The sequence below is a fragment of the Petaurus breviceps genome, unplaced genomic scaffold, assembly GCF_028583685.1.
Source record: "Petaurus breviceps papuanus isolate PSGF00001 unplaced genomic scaffold, PetGlider_PUasm1.0 187, whole genome shotgun sequence".
Lineage (NCBI taxonomy): Eukaryota > Metazoa > Chordata > Mammalia > Diprotodontia > Petauridae > Petaurus > Petaurus breviceps.
The window spans coordinates 12,628,813-12,647,296 of record NW_027185799.1 but is presented as its reverse complement, the minus strand read 5'-3'; the positions used below and the strand labels follow the sequence as shown (position 1 = coordinate 12,647,296).

General features: G+C 36.5%; 1 protein-coding gene across 1 annotated transcript in view; it reads left to right on the top strand.

The window, feature by feature from the left end:
* Positions 1 to 18,484, top strand: part of CNTLN (centlein) — a 492,075-nt gene that overhangs the window by 124,224 nt on the left and 349,367 nt on the right. The window contains exon 4 of the mRNA XM_069090553.1: positions 5,321 to 5,405. Within this exon, the coding sequence (XP_068946654.1) occupies positions 5,321 to 5,405 (85 nt within the window). The remainder of the gene's footprint in view (positions 1 to 5,320; positions 5,406 to 18,484) is intronic.

The window sequence follows — 18,484 nt, the reverse complement described above, 5'->3', positions numbered from 1 at the left end:
CGTGTTATTGTGCCAAGCAGAGATAAACAGTTCATGAATTGTTGTTAGGCAGAGTGCTGGCAGGGGGAAGGGGCAGAGTTAATGCTCTGAGGCTGCAGGGTGGGGGGAATGTGATTTTACTGACTTGCTTTACAAATTGATTTTACAAACTGATGTTACAAACATAGACACCCCAAGTACCTCATCACTATGGTTACATTGGTAGGTCAGATGACAGTGTCATTCATATGCTATATGTAGAGGCAGGGGAGATGATAAGGCCTGGAAGAACTTAGGAGGCATTGACAGGACAGATGACAGATGACCTTCATCGCACTGGAAGGAATAGAGTTGGTGACTTTCATCTTATCCAAGGCAAATGACATGACAAGCAACCTGGATGGGTTCTGGGAGGTCCAGAGAGGGGAAGACAAGGGAGGAAAGGCATTTCTGAGGATGACATAAACAATGTAAAGGACTGATTGAGTTTTCTTGATGGTACATCAGGAAAGATTACAGAATCATGAATTTAAGAGTTGGGAGAGACCTTAACAGCCATTAGTCCAGCATATATATATATAAAGAATTATCTCCATTATAATGAACCTGACAAATAGTGATTTTGTGTTTGTCCTTCAATTTCGAAAAGGACCTATGATATTAGGGAAATGATGACATGACTTGCAATTGACTTTGATTTGAGTGAGGGAGGACTGTGGAAGGTCACCAGCCTCACTTTCTCCTCCAAAACCATTTGGATCCAGTGACCTGATATTCATCAGGATGACTGGAGATGACCCAGGGTGCAATGGGAGACCCTGGTCCTTTTAGGCTTAGGCTTTTTCAGGTACTCAGTTAGAGTGAGGTAGCTTCCATTCAGCGAATAGGCCTCTTTAAGAATTGAGTCCAGGGATGGCCCCTTTAATTAGAAAAAGGAAAAAAAAATCAAGCTGGGAGGGGACGAAGACCCTCAGGCTTGCTGTTCTAAAGAAAAACAGTTACTATGGACATTCATTCTAAGCCCTAAATACAGCCATGTAGTGGAGCTTAGGCAGACCTCTTGTGATCTAATCTGTGAGCTTCAGCATGAACTGTGTTTAAGGTTTTTGAAAGAAAGAAATGGAAGGAAGGAAGGAAAGAGGAAGGGAAGAAAGGAAGGGAGGAAGGAAGGAATCTAGCCAGTAAACCCCAAGTTAAGTGGGTAGCTTCTGGCCATCAAAATTTACCTTCCTTTGGAGAGGAAAAGGAGAAGGGAGAGGGAGAGGAAAAGGATGAGCTGAGTTACCCAATAAGCTGGGTTCCCATTCAGGTAGCTTGGCTTGCTCACAGGTTGTGTTTGTCTTTACTTTTCGAAGAGGACCATGCCCCTGCTTAAACTCCTGAGGGAGGGGAAGGCAAACCCCTGAGACTTCTTTGCCCCTTTTATTCTTTGTTATTCAGTTGTTTTGGTTGTGCCTAACTCTGTGACCTCATTTAGGGTCTCCTTGGCACAGATGCTGGAGTGGTTTGCTATTTCCTTTTCTAGCTTATTTTATAGATAAGGAAACTGAGAAAAACAGGGTTACAGCTTGTCCAGGGTCGTAGCTAATAAGTGTCTGAGGCAGGATTTGAACTCAAGATTTCTGATTCCAGACTTGGGGTTCTATCTGCTCCAAGACCTACCTGCCCTTCTACTCATAGACAGATTCTATAATATTCCTCTTACCCCTTTCCCCTGCCCCACACCCCCCAACCCCTACATCAAACTTAAACTGACTTCTTTCCAAGCTTCCTCCCATTGCTCTTGGTTCTATACTAGTTCTGCCAAACACTAGGAGTCTAATATGTGGATAGCTATCATATTCACACTGAGCCATCACTTCTCCAAGTTAATCATGCCAAATATCCTGGTTCCCCTCTTTTGTATACTCTTAAATTTATCAATGTATTAATTAAACTGCACTGCCCAGAACTGAACACAGTAGTCCAAATGAAGTCTAATGAAGATCATCAGTTCTCTGTATCTTGAACGTGACTTTCTAATGCCACCCATGTATTAGTTTTTGTCTGCCACAGCACATTACTGACTCATATAGAACATGTTCTAAGTCCACTAAAATCTCTTGGGCCCCCCCTCCCTTTTCAAAACAATTTCTGATTATCCCTCTCTCATCTTATATTTATGAAATTGATCTTTGGTACCAGATCTTAAGACTTTATTGAATTTTATCTTATTATGTTCAGCCCATTACTATAGCCTATCAAGATCCTTTTGAATCCTGATTCTGTCATTCAGTTTGTTAGCTATCTCTTCCAGCTTTGTGACATCTGCAAATTTGATGAGCATGCATCTGTGCCCTCACATAAGTCATTGACAAAAAAGTTAAATATACAGGGCCAAGAGCAGAACCCTGGGGTTCTACTGAAGACCCCATGCCACATTAAGATTGAACTGTGAGTTTGGCTGTTCTGAATGTGGCTAATTGTATTGTTGTCTAATCTGTAATTCTCTATCCTCATTACAAGAGTAGTGTGGCATACTTTATTAAAAGTTTTGCCAAAATATAGGGAAATATCTAAAGTATTCTTCTAGCTGCTAGATTAGTAATTCTCAAAGGAAATGAGGTTAGTCTGGCACGCTCTTGTCAATGGTCAGAGTTGGGAGAGCTGGTTCAGATTTTGAAAAGAATTCAATAAGACCTTCTTTTTAGGCAGAGGGAGCTTTATTATCACAAAAGCATGTGGGCTTGAGGCTTAGTAAGAGCTAAACAAGGGCAATGATATAGGAAAAAGACCAGATTTATATAGACAGAAATCTATACAGCATGTAGGATGATAATGTAATTTTAGGGTTTCTAAAGGGGAGATATAGGGACAAGATAAGGACACTGGATGAGTATAATGAATGACATAAAAAAATATGAGAATTTATATTTTGTTCTTTCAGGACTTTGGATATATACTTCATATAAACCAGATAACTTGAATTCATTAAGGGCAGCTATGTGGGCGCTGTCTTCCTCTTTATTTTGGGCATCAGCTCACTATTGGTTGTTTTTATTTTGTTATTTTCCAATACAAAGATCATTCTCCTTGACAGAAAATAAAAGCAAAAGAAGAGTTGAATAGTTCTGCTTCTAAATTTGGTCAATTATATCAAAGGTTCTATCCCTCCTTTGATCCAGTTTTTCTCCAGTATAGTTAAAACAAAACAACAAGAACAAAAAGTTATTGTCCTTAGCTTTTTTTCACCTGTCCCAGTACTTTCTGACCTTGAACTTTTCTTGTGCTATTTTTATAGAAGCCTCCCATGGTCTTATATTCATCCTCTCTTACTTAGTCTAACTTTGATCTTTACATTTGATTTTTAAATCTCAGTCAGTGGGTTAGTTACCTGTACATCTCCATTAATTTCTTTAGACAAATCATTTCTTTCCTTCTAACTGGAATAATTTTCCTTTGTGTCTAGAGGATTTTATTCTTGAGTATAGTCTAGATTGACTTCCTTTATAGCATTTAATCCAGGGGATCTTATTTATCTCTACTGTGAACCTTTTGAAATCTGCTTTCTCCTGATTTAGAATTTATGTCAGACTATGCCCAGATTTCCATTCTTTATCTTTCATGATCTCTAGAATAAAAGTGGTGTAGCGGCAAGCACCCCAAGTGTCGTCAGGATGTGCCAATACAGGTTCTTGGATCTGCTTTGATAAAGGAAAGCAACTCAAAATGGGTTAACAAGCTTACTTCAATCAGTCCAATATGTATCGTTTACCTAGTTCAGGGGAAAAAGGTCAGCACCCCGAACTTCAAAGTATACAGACAGAATTATCAAGACAAAAACAGATCAAGTAGACAGATTTCCAACTGTCCAGCCATTACATCCATACCCAGTCAACATCTAGGTTTCAACATCTGGGTTTTTTCAAAGCCGGGGGGCTCAGGACAACGGCTTCCCAGAATCCATATCAAATCACAGAACACTTCTGAAAGTGAGCCCCCAAAAACAAAGCTACACATCAGGGCTTATATAGCCTTCTCCTGGCTCAGAGAATCTAACAACCTTTTGGATCCACTGGCCAATCAAAAAGTATCAACTGAAAAACAAGTCTCCCACCCTAGGGGCAGGGAAGATCTTTAAATTTGCATTTCCATTACAAGTGGTCACTTCTAAACTTTATTTAACTATGAAATATTGCAAGCAGAACAATTCTGTAAGTGAATACTAAAAATTTTTATTAGATAATAACAGAAAAGTTATTCTTTAACTTTTATCAAAATTGGAAGAAATATCAAGCATGAATTATGATTTAATGACTTTTAAAGAAAATTGTTACATTCTTTTACAATCACCAAATAAAATAATCTGAAGAAAGAAACACAAAGACTTAAAAAAACAACCTATTTTTTAGCTTTATTTGTTCTTCAAGTGAATTTCATTAAAAAGTTTGAATCACAACTGGGCATTTATTTTTAAGAAACTCAAGTTAAACAGTTAAGTTGCCTTATTACCATTCCTGAGTGGCAAAGAAAAAAGAATACCACAAAAAAAGTTCCACAAAGTTCCAGATAAACTAGATCTGTTTTACTCAATCTTAAAATATTAAACTTATTCTGTTTTTTTAAAGTTGTGTTTAACAATGTGAGTAATAACTGCGATTAAGAGTCACAAATCAGGGGCAGCTAGGTGGCGCAGTGAATAGAGCACAGGCCCTAGAATCAGGAGGACCTGGGTTGGGATCCTGCCTCAGACACATAACACAAAAAATAACCTTGTGACCTTGGGCAAGTCACTAAACCCCAATTGCCCTCCAAAAAAAGCAAAAAAAAAAAGTCACAAATGGATGTAGCTTTATGTTTTATTCTGATATGCTAGTAGCCTTTACAAATAGTACAGAGAGCTATTCTAGCTATATTTTAGTGGAAGTGTTGTCATGCTTACCATCCTTTTGCATACTTCAAATTAATTACTACCTTCAGGGCTATTGCTATTGCTATTAACCTTTCTTCCCACTCTCCTTCTCTTACTTCTTCAAAGTTTACTGACAGCATGGGACCAAACTTTGAAGCATTTGCATAAGTACAATTGGATAAAAACATTAAATATCATTTTGGTTTTCTTTTGCTGGTACTCAAGTCTAGCAGCTCAACTGGTTCTTGTAGAATGAAGCTGTCTTAGTTATTTACAGTTGTAATTTGCTGTCACTTGCCATATGGTCTCTGATTAATTCTTCAAGGGCTGTCAGCTTCAGATAATTTAATCTGGTGTACTTTAAAGTGACGTTCATTATGAAGACATGACAAATTTGAATGATTAACTGAAAATTATGACTAATAATCAATATATTTGTTTTGTTTCTAGAGAAAAAACCAAAGCTGAAGCCAAGGATAGAAGAGTATTAGAAATTTTGCAAGTCAAAGATGCTAGAATAAAGGAATTGCAAAAGGTTGGTATTAATGTTTGAAAAATATTAAATACTATTTTAATTGTAATCCCCCAGTCTTTTTTTTTTAAAGCAATTGAAGTTAAGTAACTTGCTCAAGGTTACACGACCAGTTATTTTATGTGGGTGCCAAGTATCTGAGGCCGGAACCAATCCTGGGTCTCCCCACATCCGGGGCTCTTACTGCACCACCTGGCTGCCCCAACCCCCATTCTTTCTGCTGACCTCCAAACTTACATCTGAAACAGAGCTCATTATCTTTCCCCTTCCCCCTACCTTCCCTAAGGGCAATACCATTCAGTTCTTCTGGCTTACAAACTAGGAGTCATCTTTGACTCCTTATTATCTCTCACATCTCCCCCCCTCCCCCCACATGCAACCTTTTGCCAAGGCTTGTTGATTTAACTTTTGTAACATTTCTCAAATATGACCCCTTCTGTCTTCTGACACTGCCACCACCCTGGTGCAGCTCCTTAATATTGTCCCACTTGGACTACTGCTATATCCTACTGGTAGTTGTGCCTTATCATAAACCTCTCCTCTATACAATCCATCCTCCATTCAACCACTAAAGTGCTTTTTCCTAAAGTTGCAGGTTTGATTATGTCAACCACCCCTCCCCCCCTTCAAGAAACTTCAGTAGTTCTCTGTTACCTTCAGGATCAAATACAAAATATCCATTTGGGCATTAAAAGCCTTTTATATCCTAGCCCCCTCCTTTTTTTTTCCTGGTTTTATTACATCTATTCCTTACCATTATATTCTTTGATCTAATGACATGACCTTTTGTCTGTTCCATTTTTAGGCTCTGGGCATTTTTACCTGCTGTCTCAGATGCTTGGCATGTTCTCCCTCTTCTGTTTCAACTATTGACTTTGCTGGCTTCCTTTAAGCCCCAGCTAATATCCCACCTCTTCCTACACAGGAAACCTTTTCCAACCCCTTAATTCTAGTGCCTTCCCTCTGTTAATTATTTCCTATTTATGCTGTATATAGCTTGTTTGTGTATGTTTGTTTTCTTGTCTCTCTTTATCTATATCTATATCTTGTTCTTGTTCTTATTAGATTGTAAGCTCTTTGAGGGAAAGGATTGTCTTTACCTCTTCTTGTATCCCTAGTTTTTAGCACAATGCCTAGAACATAGTAGGTGTTTAAGAGATGCTGATTGATTAATTTTAAATGAAAATTTGAAGATCTTCTTTTTAACAGTACAATCAATTTGAGTTGACTGTTTAGTTCATCAGTTTGCTCTAGTGGTAGTAGCCTGTGATACCTGTTTTGAAAAGATATAATCCTGAATAACTATTGTGAATAAATAATATGATTTTGTGTTAATAGTTTATTGGATAACTATCATTTGATTACATATTACTTTTTATTTTTAGCATTCCTTGCTTTCTGCTTAGTATTTGAAAGTATCAGATTTTCACATGAGTCAAACATATTAAACATCTAGGACATATTTGAAGTTTAGACTCAAATCTATCCCAAAATTTAGTATTTCTAAAGAGCTATAGAGTTCATAGAATCACTAATATTTTGTCTTTGTGAAAGTTTAGATTATTACTGCAAATTGGGTAATGAAGCAAACTTTCCCAGCTTAGGCCAAAGTTGTTAGGTAGTACTTCCAAGAGGTAGGACTCTTAAAAGTGGGACTTTGAGAAACCTAGTTTTCAAAGTGGTCTACAGAACCATAAAAGTTTTAAATCTATTTGTAGTGAGTTCCTTGCTTGTAGACAAGATCAAAAATCATTAAATCACTCTTTTTATACCTTACTCTTCTTCACATACTCTCTCTGGCTAGTCAAACTGACCTTCTTTCTGTTTCCTTTTACATAACATTCCATCTATCATCTGTGCCTTTCATAAGCTGTCCCTCATTCCTAGGATGCATTTCTTCCTTACCTCTACTCCTGAAAATTCCTAATTCCTTCCAAGATGAGTTTAAATACCACTTTCTATAAGGGGACTTATCTGATTGTAGTTCTAGTGAAATATTTATACAGCCCACAATCATGATAAAGATCATAACTATAAATATTGCTTGCTGTTTGATTGCAAACTATAACAAACTGTCCATATAAAGGACAGAACCAAAGCATTTATTTAGACACCAGAAAACCAAATCCCAAAACCAGTATGCTGATTCCATTATAATAGTAAAGAAATTAACAAGCCATAACAACACAGAGTGCCCTGCCATCCTTCAGCCCTCCCACAAACCAATACAAGATCAATATTTACTGACAAACTTTTCTATCTCCTTCCCTGAACTCCTGTCTCTCCCACCGGGTTGCTAGCTCTGGCTCCCAGCTTCCAGTGGCTCTGCTTCATCCTTCAGCAAACTCCTCCTACCACATATGTTTATTAAAATGAAAACAATGAGGCATCATTATATACTTGCTCTTAGAGATATAGTATTAATACTGTTTCTTAGTTCTGGTTGGTTTCAGGTATAAGACATGAGAGTTTTGATTATTACTGGTTCTGGTTGACTGTTACAAATGACCCAGAAAAAGATGATAAGTCTCTCATGCCTTCTCCGTTTACATGTTGTGATAGTTGGAATAGGGTCAGCACATTGAGAAAAATCCATTGGGGGCAGTCCTCATCAGTAAGCTGGCCTTATAAGGAGAAGAGTACATGGGAAAAGTGGAATTTACATGTCCTCCAGGTAATACAATGATCAAGTGCCTTTGTACCCTAATAGGCAACTCCCAATGTCCATTTAATCTCCAGTTGATGTCTCAGGTGTTTGTGTGGTACCTGGAAACAACTTCTCATGGTCTGTAAAACCAAGCACAAGCAGTTCTCCTGATTACTGCTGCTGTGAATAACTTTAAGGTTCTGATCACATAGTATAGTGAACTCTCTGTTTATTCAGCAATAAACTAAGGAAAAACATTCACAGAAACCAAAGTACAATATTCACAGCAATATAACATAACAACTTACTACTAAAATGACCCCCTATTCTTGAACAAAGATATCATTCAGTAAGTAACAATCTGAATCAATTAATATAAAGTACCCATCTAAAGTCTTCTTTCATCTTGATTGGAGACAGGCTTCCTTCCAATCATCCTTAATTCAATCAGCCTTAAGGAGCAATCATTCTTAAGGAGTACAAAATAGGAAGTACAAAGGTCTCCCACCCCCAGCTCACAGTAAATCATGATCTTGTCAGTCAGCACTAAGTACCCAAGGAAAGGTTCTCTTCCATGCTCCCAGCTCTTGTCTGAATTCACCCAACTGTCACCTGGATTCACAAGTAGGGAGCTCCCAGCCCCTGGTCCAGCTTTTGGTCGAGCTCCTGGTTTAGCTCCTGGTTCAGCTTCTGGTTCAGCTCTACACATCAAAGCTTAGCTGAGTTATAACAATGTTTACACACATTGCCAGCACTATCATCCATTTCTGCTTGTGAAATCAACACAGACCAGGAGACAGGATCTCTATCTGAGAAATCACCACAAATCATCAGTAAAATCCCAGGACCTCTGAAAACATCAGTAAAACGTTCCTTCAGGACTTCTGTAAAGAGACAACAAGAAAGTCCTCTTTCAGGGCTTCTGAACTAGCAATAAGGTCCCAGAGCCTCTGTAACAGCAGCAACATCCTCAAACAGCAGACAGTTCTGACAAAGTAACATCGACACAGATAGACAAAGTGTAGGCACCACAGCCATCTTCTTAGTTTTTACTTGGTCCGAGCTTGTGCTCCTGCTTTTTTATGGAAAGTTCCTCCCACTGTGGGCTTCACAGGTTCTGTTTCTAGCAAAGACTTGATATAATCATAGGCAAGGCTCAAAGACACTTGAACTGGAACAAGGAGCTAAATTTTTGAAAAACTGAAACAAGGAGCTAAGTACTCTTTTGCTTGGCATTACGTGGTCACATTCTGGAACATGTCTCAGTTGATGGCAGCTCTGAAGGTGAGTCTTTCACAGAAGGTCTGGTCACATACAGAGGCTCCTAAATGTTTCTACAGTAACACTTTTACAAAACAGATCTTAATACAATTTAGTAACTGCTTGAAATGGTAAACTATAGAACATCAAACCATGAACTCACACCTGAAATTTCAGAGAATTTAAGTCCTATATGAAAATAGGGTAATAGGCCAATGTATATTCCAAGAAAGTCTAGTACCTTGTTGCTCCTCAAAATTGTGTTCTCCATTTAATTTCAAAAATTTCCAAAAATTTTACATTCATCTTCATTCATTTTTATCTGTTTTTATCTAAATATGATTCTAATACATTCCCCCTTAGAAAGATTAGAATTATATTAACATATATGTATATAAGACATATACATATATTAACATAATGAAAAGATGTTGTAATGTCAATATCCTATAAACTAAATACCCTATTAATTATAAGACCACATGGTCTCTAATTTAACATCATTACAGAAAATGCTGACTCTTAGTTCTAGATAGAAACCGTTTGTGACATTAAGGAAGGATCTATTTATTACTATTTTTTAAAAAACATAAATGGGTATTTTATCTTGTTGAATTTTTTGCATATATTGATATAATCTTTTTTTTGTTCTTATTATTAATGTGGTCAGTTATGGTTATAGTTTTACTTATATTAAACATTCCCTGCATTCCTGTTACAGACCCAGCCTGGTAATAATGTATGATCTTAGTGATATGTTGTTGTCATCCCCTTGATAATATTTTGCTTCAAAATTTTGCATCTCTATTTGTTAGAAATAATGGTCTTTAGAGTTTTAATTCTCCCTGGTATTTGTAGCCTGACCATGTTTGTGTTGTAGGAGGATATGATAGGACCCTTTCTTTTAAAATTTTTTTTCAAAGATTTTATACAGAATAATAGTAATTGTTCTTTAACGATTTGATAAATATTGCTTGTAAATGTATTTTTTTTCTTTTTGAGTTAATTTTTGACCTTTTCAATTTCTTTTTCTAAAATTGGGTTTACGTTTTTGGTAAATATTCACCCATTCCATTTAGTCTGTCATTTTTGTCATATAAGTGCACCAAAGAGTTGCTAAAAATATCTTTTTTGGCTTTTGCCAAAATAACAACATCCATTCCTATTAAAAACATTAGAAAGTATAGGAATAAATGGAGCCTTCCTTAAAATAATATGTATCATCTATTTAAAGCCATCAGCAAGTATTATATGTAGTGGGGAGAAGCTAGAAGCATTTCCCATAAGATCAGGGGTGAAACAAGGGTGTCCACTATCACCCCTCTTATTCAATCTGGTACTAGAAATGTTAGCAGTAGCAATTAGAGAAGAAAAAGAAATCAAAGGAATCAAGTTAGGCAAAGAAGAGACCAAGCTATCACTCTTTGCAGATGATATGATGATATACTTAGAGAATCCTAGAGAATCAAGTAAAAAACTGCTTGAGACAATAAATAAATTTGGCAAAGTTGCAGGATATAAAATAAGCCCACATAAATCCTCGGCATTCCTATATATTTCCAATGAAATTCAACAGCAAGAAATAGAAAGAGAAATCCAATTTAAAGTTACTGTAGACATTATAAAATATTTGGGAATCTACCTGCCAAAACAAACCCAGGACCTGTATGATCATAACTACAAAACACTTTTCACACAAATAAAGTCAGATCTAACTAATTGGAAAAATATCAATTGCTCATGGCTGGGTTGAGCTAATATAATAAAAATGACAATTTTACCTAAATTAAATTATATATTTAGTGCCATACCAATTAATTTACCAAAAAACTACTTTATAGAGCTAGAAAAAATAGTAACAAAATTCATTTGGAAGAATAAACAGTCCAGAATATCAAGGGAATTAATGAAAAGAAATGCTAGGGAAGGTGGACTAGCTTTACCAGATTTCAATCTGTACTATAAAGCAGCAGTCATCAAAACTGCTTGGTACTGGCTGAGGAATAGAGGAGTGGATCAATGGAATAGATTAGGCACACGAGATTCAGAAGCCAATGACTATAGTAATGTATTGTTTGATAAACCTCCAGACCCTGGTTTTTGGGATAAGAACTCACTATTTGACAAAAACTGCTGGGAAAACTGGAATATAGTATGGCAGAAACTGGGCATAGACCATTATCTAACACCATATACCAAAATCACATCTAAATGGGTTCATGATCTAGGTATAAAGGTTGATACTGTAAGCAGTCTCGTAAAACAAGGAATAGTTTACCTATCAGACTTGTGGAGAGGGAAAGACTTTATGACTAAACAAGAATTAGAGAACATTATAAAATGTAAAATGGATAATTTTGACTACATGAAATTGAAAAGTTTCTGTATAAACAAAGCCAATGTAACCAAGATTAAGAGGGAGGTGGGAAATTGGGAAAGAATCTTTACAACCTATGTCTCTGACAAAGGACTCATTTCTAAAATATACAGAGAATTGAGTCAAATTTATAAGAATACAAGTCATTCCCCCATTGATAAATGGTCAAAGGATATAAACAGGCAGTTTTCAGAGAAAGAAATTAAAGATATCTATAAGCACATGAAGAAATGCTTTAAATCACTATTGATTAGAGAAATGCAAATCAAAACAACTCTGAGGTACCACATCTCACCAGTCAGATTGGCTAAGATGACAAAACAGGAAAATGATAAATGCTGGAGAGGATGTGGGCAAATTGGAACACTAATGTATTGCTGGTGGAGTTGTGAACTGAGCCAGTCTTTCTGGAGAGCAATCTGGAATTATGCCCAAAGGGCTATAAATACTTTCATATCCTTTGACCCAGCAATACCACTCCTAGCGTTATATCCCAAAGAGATCATATAATTGGGAGGAAGATCCATATGTACAAAATGTTTGTAGTAGCTCTTTTTGTGGTGGCAAAGAACTGGAAATTAAAGGGGTGCCCATCAATTGGGGAATGGCTGAACAAGTTGTGGTATATGCATGTTATGGAATACTATTGTGCTATAAGAAACGAGGAGCAGATGGTCTTTATATTTACCTGGAGAGGCTTATACGAACTGATGCTGAGTGAGAAGAGTAGAACCAGGAGAAAATTTGTACACAATTACAGGCACAACATATGTGTTATGACCAACTTTGATAGACTGGACTCTTCTCAGCAATGCAGTGATATAAGTCAATCCTAAAAGACTCTTGATGGAGAGAAATATGTGCATCCAGAGAAAGAACTAGAAAGAACTGAGTTTATATACAGGTGGAAGCAAAATACCTGATCTTTTTTCTTCTTTTGTTTGGTTTTATGCCCTTGTTACTGTTTTTCATTACATCTGATATATATCTGTCTTTATAACCTGACTAATGTATAATGTGAAAAGTATTTACGGATCCTATACTTGACTATATACTGCCATGGTGGGGAGGGAAAGGAGGGGGACAAAATGTGAAACTGAAGGAATTGTGGAATTGAATCCTGTAAACTAAAAGGAAACAAACAAATTAAATAAAAATATCTTTTTCCCATTGGTTGTTAGTTTGCCCTTTTCATTTTTGATAATGGTAATTTGTTTTTTTCCCTTTTTAAAAAATTAAACTATCTTATGATTTGTATTTTTTCCCCCTGACCTGAAAAGTCCCAGGTCCTAGTTTCATTTGTTTATCCACTTTTTCTTGATTTTCAATTTTGTTAATTTCTTTTTTGACTTTTCATGATTTTTATTTTGATGTTTAATTGAGGAAGAGGGCTGTAATTTGTTGGTTTTCTCATTTTTAAATTCACCTGCCCAAGTTTTTGATCTGCTTTTTATTTTCTGTTTTGTTGATAAGTATGTTTAGAGATCAAAATTTATCCCTAATTACTACTTTGACTGCAACCCCCAAATTTTCATTTGTTGTCTCTTTCTTGCCATTAACTTTAATGAAATTATTGGTTTTTTTAAAAAATTATTTCTTCTTTGACTCACTCATTCCTTAGGATTGTCATTAAATTTCCAATTAATTTTTAGTCTTTGCTTCAAAAGCCCTTTATTAAATATCATTCATATTGCATTATAGTACACAAAGTATATTTAACATTTCTTCTTATCTGCATTTTTTTCATGAGGTTTTTATACTCTAATATGTGGCCGTAAAGCATAGCATTATACGTGTCTGTGTTTGTGATATATGCATGTACGTGTGTGTATACATATGTATATACATGCATATGTATATACTCCTTTCTGTTTCCATTTAATAATCTCCAGAGGTCTATACTATTTAACTTTTCTAAAATTCAGATCAGATTCTTCATTTCTTTATTGTTTGTTTTTTTAGTTAGCTTTATTTAGGTCTGTGAGTGATAAACTGAGATCCCCCATTAATATAGTTTAAAAAAAATTTTTTTTTTTTAATAAAGCAATCGGGGCGAAGTAACTTGCTCAAGTTTACATGGCCAGTTATTTCTGGGTGTGGTGCTGAGTATCTGAGCCCGGGATTTGATCTCCAGATCATCTCGACACTGCAGCCTGTGCTGTTACTCGCTGAGCCACCTGGCCGCCCCTCATTAATATAGTTTTACTTTGTATTTCTCCCTACAACTCATTTAAATTTTTCTTTAAGAATTTACATGCAATGGCATTTGGTACCTATATGTTTTTTATTGATAGGAATTTATTTTTTTATGGTACTTTTCAGCAAGATGTACTTTTTCTGTTTCTCTCTTTTAACTGGGTGTATTGTTGCTTTTGCTTTGTCTTGAGTTTATGAGATCTAAGTAACCTGTGTTAATAGATAGTTCTGCTCTCCTTCACACTGTACCTGAAGCATCATGTTAGGATCTTTCTATGACATTTGAGGGAGGATATTGATTGGTTGGATACTTCCAGTTGGGTAATGTGAATGGTAAAGGCCTCAATTTCTTCCTTTGTGCAGATCACTTAGAATAACTGTAGGTTTTTTTCTTCAAATATTTAAAGGACTTTTATGTTTAACAGATATTATTCTTTTTTTTTTTTTGCCCTGAAAAGATAGTACTAAGAAGAGTAGGTAGAATTTGCAATGAAACAAATTTATACTTAATGTAAAGGAACATTTCCTAACAATTAGAACTTTAGGAGAATGTAATGGCCTGCTTTGGAAAGTAGTGGGGCCTCCTCACTGGTAGCCTTCATAAAAAGGTTTGATGACCACCTGTTAGGCATATTGTTGAGCTAAGAATTTTTCAGATGTGGATTGCACCAGGTCATCACTGAGGTCTCTTTACAACTCTGAAATATTTTGAAATGGCATAAAATACATCATTAAATGTTTCTTTCACAAGAAAAGTCAATGGACTTTTCATATGGCAAGAATGAAATTTAATTGATAGTATTGAATTGTCATCTCCCAAGTATTAAATGTTCTACAGAATGGTATTCATATGTGGAACACATGATCTATAGTGGGTTTATAGATTAGAATTACAGAGGAGGAGGCAACATGAATTGTTTGCAAGCTATATCATTATAGGGAGTTCTTGCATGAGTGATACTATGGAGTTACCCAAGAATGTTATTCACTAAATTATGTAATACGAATGTATTCTTTTGAAAAAAAAAGACTAAGTGAAACAAATCAACCCCCTAAACAAATGAAAAGCATAGTACCATTTTTATATTTGTGCATAATTCATAATTAACTTTAGTATTAAACAGAAAATTGCCAGTCATATTAGCTGAAGTTTTTTAAAAAATAGTTTATTTTTAGTTTCGAACATTCACTTCCATAAGATTTGAGTTTAAAATTTTCTCTGTCTCCCTTTCCCAAGACAGTGTGCAATCTGGTAAGGCTCTACTAATGCATTCAAACATATTTTCACAGTAGAAATAACATAAATAAGAATTAAAACTAATGGGAGGAATGATGAGCAAGAAGAAACAAAACAAAATGACAAAAGAAAAATGGAGCAAATAGTTATGTTTCCATCTGCATTCAGACTCTAAAGTTCTTTCTCTGGATGTGGATAGCATTTTCCATCATGAGTCTTTTGGAGTTGTCTTAAATCCTTGCATTGCTGAGAAGAGCTAAGTCTGTTAAAGTCAATCATTGCACAGTGTAGTTGTTACTGTGTACAGTGTTCTCCTGGTTTTGCTCACCTCACTCAACATCAGTTCATATAAGTCTTTCCAGGTTTTTCTGAAATCCACCTGCTCATCATTTCTTATAGTACAATAGTATTCCATCACATTCATATACCACAGCTTGTTCAGCCATTCCCCAGTTGATGGGTGTCCCTTCAGTTTCCAATTCTTTGCCACCACAAAAAGAGCTACTATAAATATTTTTGTATATGTGGGTCCTTTTCCTGTTTTTTTAAATTATTTTTTAGTTTACATCATTCATTTCCACAAGATTTTGAGTTGCAAGTTTTCTCCCCAATTTTCCCCTACTCACCACCCCAAAACAGCGATCCCGGTGAATATCTCTCCCCCAATCTGCTCTCTCCCATATCTTCCTCCATTCTCATCTCTGATTTTCCAGTAGGGCATGGTGGATCTCTATGCCCCAGTGCCTGTATATCTTATTTCCCAGTTACATGTAAAATAATAATAATAATAATGACATACATATATATTAAACATTTAATTTTAAACCTTTGAAATCCAGATTCTTTCCCTACTTCCCTCGTCACCCACCCTTACTGGGAAGATAAGCAATTCAATATAGGTTGTACATGTGTAGCTGTGCAAAACATTTCTATAGTGGATATATTGTAAAAAACTGACTATATTTCCCTCCATCCTGTCCCACCCCCCTCTAGTTCTTTTCTCTACTTTGATCCTGTCCCTTTTCAAAAGTGGGGCCTTCTAACTTCCCTCCCCCCCCCCGGCTGCCCTCCCTTCCATCATCCCCCCTCTTATCCTCTTTCTCCCTACTCTCCTGCAGGGTGAGATACCCCATTTAGTGTGTGTCATTCCCTCCCTAAGCCCAATTCAATGAGAATAAGGTTGACTCATTCCCTTTTACCTTCCTTTACTTCCCCTCCATTGTAAGTTTTCCCTTGCCATTTATATGAGATAATTTACCCCGTTCTATCTCTTCCCATTTCCTCTCATTATATTCCTCTCTCATCTCTTAATTTCACCTTTTAAATATCATCCCTTCCTATTCAAGTGGTCCTGTGCCCTCCATCTATGTATACCTGTACACATATATACACACACTCACATATGTATTCACATGCCCATATACCCTCCTATATAGACATATATATGTATGTATACATATATATGTGTGTGTATATATATATACATACATACACATACATTTCTATTCCCTTCAACTGTTCTCATACTGAGAAAAGTTTCATAAGTTATAATTATTGTTTTTCCATGTAGGAATGTAAATAGTTCAACTTTGATAAGTTCCTTATGATTTCTTTTCCCTGTTTACCTTCTCATCCTTCTCTTGCTTCTTGTATCTGCATGTCAAATTTTCTATTCAACTCTGTTAATTCATCAAGAATGCTTGAAAGTCCTCTGTTCCATTGAATCACCATATTGTCCCTTGAAACATGATACTCAGTTTTACTGGGTAGGGGATTCTTGGTTTTAATCCCAGCTCCTTTGACCTCCAGAATATTATATTCCAAGCCCTTTGATCCCTCAGTGTAGAAGCTGCCAGATCCTGGTTATCATGATTATGTTTCCACAATATTGAAATTGTTTCTTCCTGGCTGCTTTTAATATTTTCTCCTTGATCTGGGAACTCCGGAACCTGGCTATAATATTCCTAGGAGTTTTCTTTTTGGGATCTTTTTCAGTTGATCAGTGTATTCTTTCAGCCTCTATTTTGCCCTCTGTTTCTAACACATCAGGGAAATTTTCCTTGAGAATTTCTTGAAGGATAATTTCTAGGTTCTTTTTTTGATCATGGTTTTCAAGGTAGTCCAATAATTTTTAAATTATCTCTCCTGGATTTATATTTCCAGCTCAGTGGTTTTTTTTCAATGATATATTTCACATTGATTTCTATTTTTTCATTTGTTTGGATCCATTTAATAGTATCTTGATTTCTCATAAAGTCACTAGCTTCCATTTGCTCCAGTCTAATTCAGAAGGAATGATTCTCTTCAGTGAGCTTTTGAGATTCTTTTTCCTATCTGGCAAATTTGGCTTTTTAAGGCATTCTTCTCCTTATTGACTTTTTGAGCCTCTTTTGCCATTTGAGTTAGTCTATTTTTTAAGGTGTTATTTTCTTCAGTCAGGTTGTTGACTCCCATTTTATAATTTTCTTGCATCATTCTCATTTCTCAATTTTTCCTCTACTTCTCTTATTTGGTTTTCAAAATTTTAAGCTCCTTTATGGCTTGTAAACAGCTTATTCTTTTCTTGGAATCTTCTGATGCAGGACTTCTGACTTTGCTGTCTTCCTCCTGTTCCATGCCTTGATCCTTTTTTTCCCCAAAAAAGGAATACAAAGTCGCACCACTGTGCTAGCCTTGCTTCCTTCGCTTGCTCATGTTGCCACTCAATTACTTGACTTTTCAACTTTTTGCCACAGTAGAACTCTGCTACCAGAGCAGGGAGCTTTGTCCCAGTTGCTGAGATTTTCTCAGTTGCTGGAGCTGTTAGTTGACTGCCCTCTCGGAATCCTCCACAAGCTCTGGCACACTAGGCCACAATCCAAATCCAAGCAGGTTAAAGCAAGAGTGATTACCCCGCAGACTGGTTTCTTCGTCCCCCTACAGTCTGCAGGCCTGGAGCTCTGAAGCATCCATGGGGCAGTGGCTTTATGTCCCATGCTTTAGCCACTTCTCACCCCAGGGGCAAAGGCCAGACTGCACTTCTGAATTCCTGGGTCCTGAAGTCCACACTACACTGACCTCTCACTTTATCCTTAGCATCTATGGGTTCATAATTGTGGAAACTGCCACAGATGCTGGTGATCTGAAGTGCCTCCATCTAGCGGCTGGTTTTAGCTGCCCTGAGGGTAAAACCCCAGGCTCTTGCGGGGCTCAGTTCGGCTCCCAGAATGCTGTGCTGGCTCCTTCCTGCTGACCTGCCAGAGTGTCTTCAGCAGGAGGTTAGCTTCTCTGTGTCATTTTGTGGGTTCTGTAGCTCCAAAGTTTGTTTAGAGTCTTTTTTTTTTTTTTTGCTTTTTGGAGGGCAGTTGGGGTTAAGTGACTTGTCC